This window comes from Enhydra lutris, unplaced genomic scaffold (genome assembly GCF_002288905.1).
Source record: "Enhydra lutris kenyoni isolate GAN:26980312 unplaced genomic scaffold, ASM228890v2 scaffoldscaffold28, whole genome shotgun sequence".
NCBI classification, from domain to species: Eukaryota; Metazoa; Chordata; class Mammalia; order Carnivora; family Mustelidae; genus Enhydra; species Enhydra lutris.
In genome coordinates, this window is record NW_019154112.1 from 491373 (window position 1) to 500488 (window position 9116).

General features: G+C 41.4%; 1 protein-coding gene across 1 annotated transcript in view; it reads left to right on the forward strand.

The window, feature by feature from the left end:
• The first annotated feature begins 1547 nt into the window (after positions 1 to 1547).
• Positions 1548 to 9116, forward strand: part of LOC111152407 (mucin 21, cell surface associated) — an 8928-nt gene continuing 1359 nt past the window's right edge. Inside the window, exons 1-2 of the mRNA XM_022510931.1 lie at positions 1548 to 1567; positions 8508 to 9116. The exon at positions 8508 to 9116 is cut by the window's right edge and continues 832 nt beyond it. Of these exons, the coding sequence (XP_022366639.1) occupies positions 1548 to 1567; positions 8508 to 9116 (629 nt within the window). The remainder of the gene's footprint in view (positions 1568 to 8507) is intronic.

Below are 9116 nucleotides of genomic sequence, written 5' to 3' on the forward strand. Positions count from 1 at the left end.
CCAGGAGCCAACCACCACTCCTGGAAGCAGTACCACCTCACATAAAATGGGCTCAGTTACCACAGACACGAACACAGTTATCATGAGCCTAATGTCAACATGGGGCTAAGCTAAGTGGATATTTGCAGCTCTGGGACATTGTCCTCATCTCTCTGTCTGCAGTTGTGGTGGGACTGAGTTTTTGCCTGGTAGCTTACTTTGAGTAGAGATGGAAGAACTACTTAAATGATGGGTCATGAGTGGGAATAGAATAATGAGAATAGGACTGCGAGCATGTTCAGAACAAGAGAGCAGTGTGTGGAGGGTCACATACATCCTAGCCAAGTCAACAAAAGAGCAACAGGAGCATACTTCTAGGCTCACAAATCACTTTTATCAGCTCATTGTAACAAGAGAGACTATACACTAGAGGGAATAAGGAGCTTTGTACCAAACTAAGGAAAAGAGTCATCATAGTGTTGGGGGATTATGGAATTGTCAAAAGCAGCAGAGTAAAAAGCTAAATGCAGCAGGGTGTTATTAAGCTAGCAACAAAGCAGGATGAGTACAAGGGTCAACAGTAGCTCCAGAATGTGAAGTGGACTCAGTTTCCTTGGAGACAACAAAGTTATAGTAGATGGGGAATGCTGTATAGTTGACCCTTGAACAACGTGGGGATTAGGGGCACTGACGTCCCTCATAGTCAAAAATCTGTGTAACTTGTCTCCCCAAAAGCTTAAATACTAATAGCCTACTGTTGACTAGAAGCCTTACTAATAACATAAACAATTGATTAACACATATTTTATGTTATGTGTATTATACTGTATTTTTCCAATAAAGTAAGCTAGAGAAAAGAAAATGTTAAGAAAATTCTAGGGGCACCAGGGTGGCTCAGTTGGTCTGCCTTTGGCTCAGGTCATGATCCCTGGGTTCTGGGATTGCACCCTGCTCTCCCTTACCCCTTGCCCTGCTTGTACTCTGCCCCTCTTTTGCTCATGCTCTCTCTCAAATAAAATTTTTTAAAAATCTTTTAAAAAAGAAAATTCTAAAAAAAAGAAAATTATAAGGAAGAGAAAATACATTTACAGTATTATACCATATTTATTGAAAATATTCAGTGTATAAGTGGACTGGCAGAGTTTGAACTCATGTTGTTCAAGGGTCTACTGTACTCAGAAACTCTTATCTGCCCCTGGGTTGGAAACTTAAGTGGCTTCTCTGTGTTAAAGTAACTTCGATTCTCCAGACAAGAAGAGGATATTTGCTTCTTAAGAATATAATTTCAAACAGGACTTGTGATAGCCTATGAGTTTAGAGAACCACATTTTTCATTGACAAAATCACTGCATGAGTAAGTCACTGAAAGAGGGGGCTGTTATGAAGGTTTACAACTGTAGTATGTCTTTGGGGGAAATATTTTCCTGTGAACCTTGCAGCTGGCTTTACCGATGTCATCCTAGCCTGAGGAATGGCAGTGCAGACTGTTATTTTCTCTGTCTGGCTTTTACTTTCTTGCATAGCATGATGTAAAGACCATGAAAGAGAGAAAGACAGAAATCCTGACGATGGAGTTGACTGGTGAGAGGTACACAACAGGCATTCTGCAAGTGCCAGCTGGCAGCCTGATCTTTACCGATCAGTGATTTACATCCCTCCTCCCTTTCTCCCTTTCTCCCTTCCTCCCTTCCTTCCTTCCTTTTCAGAGGTAAAATTGACATATAATATGATAGTAATTTCAGGTATACAATGTAATGTTTCAGTATTCATATTCATTGGGAAATAATCACCACATTAAGTGTAGTTAATATCTGTCTAGGTTTGTAGCTTTAAATCATACGAACTAGGTAGACAGGAAATCTCAGAGCCAGTCATTGTTTTCCAGGCCTCCTGCATCTTTGGGAAGATTCTTCTTTCCTACTTCTTTGTCTCTTCCAAAAGCCATGTGGCAAGAAGGAGAAAGGGATGTGCTACAACTTGAAATTATAAAATACACTGGCTACTATATACAGATGTTTTTATGTTTTTCTTTTTGTTTTTCCTTTGGCCTTTATAATTGCATGCTTACTATGTGTCAAATACTGTGCTAGTCCCTTTAAATACACCATCATTTTTTTCTCAAAACAATTCAGTGAGAACCTAAATTTCTGACTCTGTGATGCTCTAGGTGCGTGACTTAATATACCCTGAAAAACTTAAAACGGTTTACTAAAGTATCTTTTTTGTTTGATTATATGTGGACTTTATTGATTTATTGATTAAATCAGCTTTAATAACTAGGGCATCCAGGGATGCCTGAGTGGCTCAGTTGGTTAAGGGGCTGCCTTCAGCTCGGGTCGTGATCCCAGCGTCCTGGGATCGAGTCCCACATCGGGGTCCTTGCTCAGCAGGAAGCCTGCTTCTCCCTCTGCCTCTGCCTGCCACTCTGTCTGCCTGTGCTCACTCTCTCTGACAAAAAAAAAAAAAGTTTAAATAACTAGGGCATCCATTGTCTCTAAAAGGAAACGTCTGCCTTAAAATACACAATGCTGTCAACTTCTAGGCAGTACTTGAATGGGAATGAATGACTATAGATGACTTTTAAAAATATCTCCTTAAATGAATCAATGAGTTGGTGGAAAAGTAAGGAATGCTAGAATTAAAGACTAAGTTCAGGAGTGCCTGGGTGGTTCAGTGGGTTAAAGCCTCTGCTTTCGGCTCAGGTCATGATCCCAGGGTCCTAGGATGGAGTCCTGCATCGGGCTCTCTGCTCAGGAGGGAGCCTGCTTCCCTTCCTCTCTCTCTGCCTGTCTCTCTGCCTGTCTCTCTGCCTACTTGTGATCTCTGTCTGTCAGATAAATAAATGAAATCTTTGGAAAAAAAAAAAAAGACTGGGTTCAGGTGGGAATCCAAGGAGGTAAGAGGAGTACTAAAGTCAACATTTGCCAAACCCAGTGAACTTAGTCTTCAAGTAGTATAGCCTCAGTCAGACCAGCATGGGTGGGGAGTCTCCCAGTAGACCCTCCCATAAATCTGAAACCTTCAGGGAAATTGTAAGCTAAAAATAAACCCACTCTTCCTCTAAGGAAATGCAAGCAAATTATCTATCTCTAAACTTAGTAAAGAGGAAGGGAGGAGAGTGGGAAGTATCTCTTGGGAAATAACTTGTAACCACAACAATACTTTACATGGTTTGCCGTTCCAAATCATGGGTTATTCAAAGACCTCAAAACCTATCATTTAATTTATGAGAATCCTCAAATGGTAATGCATCTATATGCTTGGCCAAAACATGCAAATTCTCTGTGGAAGATCACGTCCTCATCCAAGGCTTCAAATTACTTCTATAGATAGCATTGCAAGAAAAATAAACTCAGCCTTAAACCTCTAGTAAAACCATCTCAGTCATAAAGCATCAGTGAAATCCAGCAAGAAACAAAACAGAGAACAGCAGGATCAAATCCACAAAAATTGAATTATTAAATACAGAAAATAAAGCAAGTAGATTTAAATGTGTGTCATAGTCTTCTGATTGTCTGCTAATATCCATTCTCCATCTTTAACAATCATATTCTCAAGTTTCAGTCAAGCACATGCCCACTCTGCTACTCACCATATTCTCCAGTCTCTCAGCTTATTTTGGCTATATGACTATGTTCTGGCTTATAGTGCGTAAGTGAATAACAATAATCACTCATGAAATTAAAAACCAAGACAGAACTTGACCATTCTCTCACACCATACACAAAGATAAACTTGAAATGGATGAAAGACCTCAACATGAGGCAAGAATCTATCAAAATCCCAGAGAAGAACATAGGCAGTAAGCTCTTCAACATCAGCCACAGCAACTTCTTTCAAGAAATGTCTCCAAAGGCAAAGGAAACAAAAGTGAAAATGAACTTTTGGGACTTCATCAAGATAAAAAGCTTCTGCACAGCAAAGGAAACAGTCAACAAAACAAAGAGGCAACCCACGGAATGGGAGAAGATATTTGCAGATGACACTACAGAAAAAGGGCTGTTATCCAAGATCTATAAAGAACTCCTCAAACTCAACACACACAAAACAGATAATCATGCCAAAAAATGGGCTGAAGACATGAACAGACACTTCTCCAAAGAAGACATACAAATGGCTAATAGACACATGAAAAAATGTTCATTGTCACTAGCCATCAGGGAGATTCAGATCAAAACCACATTGAGAGGGGCATGTGGGTGGCTCAGTGGGTTAAGGCCTCTGCCTTCAGCTCAGGTCATGATTCCAGGGTCCTGGGATCAAGCCCCACACCGGGCTCTCTGCTTAGCAGGGAGCCTGCTTCTTCCTCTCCCTCTCTCTGCCTGCCTCTCTGCCTACTTGTGATCTCTGTCTGTCAAATAAATAAATAAAATCTTAAAAAAAAACACATTGAGATACCACCTTACACCAGTTAGAATTGGCAAAATCAACAGGACAGGAAAGGGGAGAAGGGGGAGAAAGGGAGAACCCTCTTACACTGTTAGTGGGAATGCAAGTTGGTGCACCCACTTTGGAAAAGAGTGTGGAGATTCCTCAAAACATTAAAAATAGAGCTACCTTATGACCCTGCAATTGCACTACTGGGTATTTACTCCAAAGACACAGATGTAGTGAAAAGAAGGGCCATCTATACCCCAATGTTCATAGCAGCAACAGCCACAACCACCAAACTGTGGAAAGAGCCAAGATGCCCTTCAGCCAATGAATGGATAAAGAAGATGTGGTCCATATATACGATGGAATATTACACTCCATTAGAAAGGATGAATTCCTAACTTTTGTATCAACATGGATGGGACTGGAGGAGATTATGCTGAGTGAAATAAGTCAAGCAGAGAAAGTCAATAATCATATGGTTTCACTTACTTGTGAAGTGTAAGGAATAACATGGAGGATATTAAGAGAAGGAAAGTAAAAGTGAATTGGGGTAAATTGGAGGGGGAGATGAAAGATGAGAGACTGTGAACTCTGAGAAACAAACCAAGGGTTATGGAGGGGAGGAAGGTGGTGGATGGGTGAGCCTGGCAGTGGGTATTAAGGAGGGCATATATTGCATGGAGCACTGGGTGTAGTGAATAAACAATGGATCTTGGAACACTGAAAAAAATAAAATTAAATTAAGATTAAAAAAACCACCAAGATAGAATTAAAACACTTGATAAGATTAAGGTATGAGTTAAGAATTGGGTAGTAATAACTAAAGTTCCAAGGTTCTTGTGTTGTTTTGAAGGACAGTAAAGATACTAATTACATACAGTCTCCGTTAAGTATGTGTGCAAAATAATTTTAAGATTATGTCTAGAAGGTGGAATCTGGACTTGAATTCAGGACCTCTGCCTCCAAATAATTCTAGAGAGGGGGGAAAAAAAAGGATTTCTTAGAGTGCTTTTGGCCTCTTAGCCATAAAATGCGATTGCTAGGAGTCTAAAGCCTAACCAGTCATTGAAAGATTCCTCATAATTCTGCCTCAGAACTGCTTCAGCCTCACAGCCATTAGGCAGATCTGCATCAGCCTTTTCCAGCACACTCTGTCCCCTCCTGACTCTCAGACTCACTCATAAATTCCTTCATGTCTCCAGCCACCTCCTGTTTCTTTCAAACAGGTCTTAAATGTCAAGAATACTCAATCACCCACAAATAAACTGAGATGTTGCTTCTTCCACAAAGCTTCTTATTAACAGTTATGAAGACATCTGCCTTTGGTCACACAGACTGTGCACTGAAATTTCCATCTATCAACTCCTTGGCCCTGGATACAAGATGCCTTCCCCATGAACTCCCAAAACCCTCTCCTCATTTGGGTCTCTTCAGTCATACTTGTTTAGCTGACTATGTATCTTTTGTTATTACATCTGTGTCCAGACCAGCATGACGTTTCTAGAGGACTTGGACTATATATCCTCCTCCCTAACAGACTTGAAGTTTCCTAATGTGTTATCTGTGGTATACTCTACTGAGAGATGCTTCATTAGGCTGATGAGAAGGAACACTTGAAGGACTCCAGGGGAGAAGAGGTCCCTCAGATTTCTCTGAAAACAAACAAGAAGGAAATTCCTATGGTGGAGGATCAGAATGGGACCCTATACCATCCCTTCACCTGCTATAAGCCTGACAGATGGCTTGTTCTACACATTCAACATTCCCCATGCTCTCAGCCATCATGCCCCAGAGATACCAAAGATGTCTTCATCAACCCCTGGATCTCTCTTTCCCTGTTTATTCAATGTGCATTGTTGAGTGCCTACTGCATACCCAGCAATGTTCCATCTGTCTTCTGCCTGTAATCCAGAAGCCCAGACCTCTAATTACTGTTCTCTTTTGATTTTCATATTTCCATTTGCTTCAGAGATGTGGGGTACCACCCACTTAGCTCATTTCATTAGGGCTTTTTCCTTACCAAAACAGCCACACAGAACTTCTTGACCAGGAAACAACGTCTTGCAGTAGAACAGGTTTCTGGCCCCATCCCTGCATTAGAGGGTGGGTCCCTTCCACTCTGGCAAATTTGATCTTCTCATGCCATTTTATTTCCTGCTCTAACCCAGCCAGTCCTGTGCCCTGACTAGTGTGATCATGTCATTCTCCTTTCTCACCTTCCTCTTGACCCCTAGTCTATTCCTTCTCAAATTCAGTACTGTTTTTTAACTGCTCACAGTTGGCAGAAGAACAAATAAACTTCTGAACTCCTCCCCAACACATATGAAGCTATAAAGGTCCCTGCAGCTCTTCCATAATAAAGAAAAAGGCAAGAACATTGCGTGGAGGAAGCTTAAGTAGGCATCTAGTCTTCTACCCAAGCTCAAAGTTCTTCCCCAAAACAAGTGCCTAGTAGACCCAAGCTCCTGGAAACTCCAGCCTTTATCTCTTCACCTTGAACTCTCCTTTTTCAAGAATTCTGTTCTTTGCCTTCTAGATGGCCACAGCTGGGATTCAGGCACTTTACTTTCCAACAACAAAGAAGATCAAGATGCAGAAAGGAAACAGTCTCCTTAAGTATTGGTTACTGTTGCATCTCCTACTTTTAGAAACCGGTAAGTGATTTCCTCTAAAAGTGGGTGATCTCAGAAGCTTCAAAGTGCTTTGGGAGATGCTGGCCACTGCCAGGACTAGCTCTGATTCTCTTCTATAGAGTGGGGAATCATCATTTTACCCCAATCACTTTAGTCTAGTTGGGTATCACCCAGGAGGCAGTCAGAGCACAGTGGTTAAAACTGTAGACTCTGGTCTCAGACTGCCTGTGTATGTATGGGTCATGGCTCCACTGTTACCTGTGTACTTCAGGTGATTTGTTTAATTTCTCTGTGCCTCAGTTTCTGCGTTTATAAAATTATAATAACCTGTGTGGTTGGCTGGGGGTTTAACTACTAAGAACGGGAAGAGTTGACTGTGGTGTCATTCTTTCTCTTGGTCATCTCAGTTTCTTTATAGTTTTATTTGAGATTCTGATCTTAACCCCAATTTGTACCACACTGCTGAAAAGGGGGGGCTTCCCAAAATAGAGCTAAAACTCTAACCCTATGTTAGTTCAATTAAGCCCAAAGAAAAAATACGTATGTGTGGAATGAAGTGATAGGCGCCCATATTCCAGTTAGTGGTAAAATGACCGACAAATTCATTTTGATTAAGTTGAGTATCTTTGTCCTTCAGTATTGTGAGGGGCAAAAAATAGACACAACATTAATTCTGTCCAAGTCTCCAAGAAGGTTGAAAGATTCCCTACACCTTATAGCCATTTGTCCTGGGAGATCTTGTGCTTTTAAGCTATATATGACTTGTGCTTCTCCAGCCTCTGCCATAGAGATCAGTAGACCCTGGAAACTGAATGCATATAGACTCACCCAGTCCCTTGTTGAAAGGCCACATCTCAAACTCTGATTAATTAAATCTAGAATAGTTTGCCTAGGAATCTTTTTTATTAATAAGCTACTCAGACAATTCTGAAATAGATGTTTTCTGAATAAAACTGAAAAATATTTTTTTGGAAGGGAGCAATACTACTTTAAGAATGAATTAATCAATATATACTAGTTTCACAGGGCTTCTACAATTCCTTTATAATACTTCTTATCTGTATTGGGTCTTATATAGTAGAATATAGAATAAGCTTACTACCAGTGGAACTAGGTTATATAATCCTGGTGTTGGGGCTGGGTGGAGAGGGCAATTTAGCATGGTAGCTGAAAGTGCAGATCCAGTACCCTAAGTATAAACTCCTGCTCTACTACTTATTATCTGCATAAATATGGACAAATGTTAACATTTCTAAGCCTCAATTTCTTCATCTTAGTTGTTGATAATAGTAGTATCTAGTTCATAGGGCTATGGTGAGCATCCAATAGAATTATCCATGTAATGAATTTAAACAAGCATTGAACCAGAAAGTATTTATGCTTAGTATATGTTTGTCATCATTTAGGATTATCAACAGGTGAAACAACCACATCAGGTGAGAATGAATACAACACAATCTCTGGAGGGACGAGCACACTTGTCAATACTGAATTTAGCACAACCTCTGGTGGAACAAGTATAGTCTCCAACACTGGATCTAGTGTGACCTCTAGTGGAACCAGTACAGCCTCCAGCACTGGATCCAGTGTGACCTCCAGTGGGTCCCACACAACCTCCAGTACTGAATCTAGCACAGCTTCTGGAGGGACCAGCACACCTATGAATACTGGATCTAGCACAATCTCTGACAGGACTAGTATAGCCACACAAACTGGACCCAGTGTGACCTCCAGTGGGTCCAGCACAACCTCCAGTACTGAATCTAGCACAGCCTCTGGAGGGACCCGCACAGCCTCCAGCACTGAATCCAGTGTGACCTCCAGTGAGTCCAGCACAACCTCCAGTACTGAATCTAGCACAGCCTCTGGAGGGACCAGCACAGCCTCCAGCACTGAATCCAGTGTGACCTCCAGTGGGTCCAGCACAACCTCCAGTACTGAATCTAGCACAGCTTCTGGAGGGACCAGCACACCTGTTAATACTGGATCTAGCACAACCTCTGGCAGGACTAGTATAGTCACCCAAACTGGACCCAGTGTGACCTCCAGTGGGTCCAGTACAACCTCCAGTACTGAATCTAGCACAGCCTCTGGAGGGACCAGCACAGCCTCCAGCACTGAATCCAG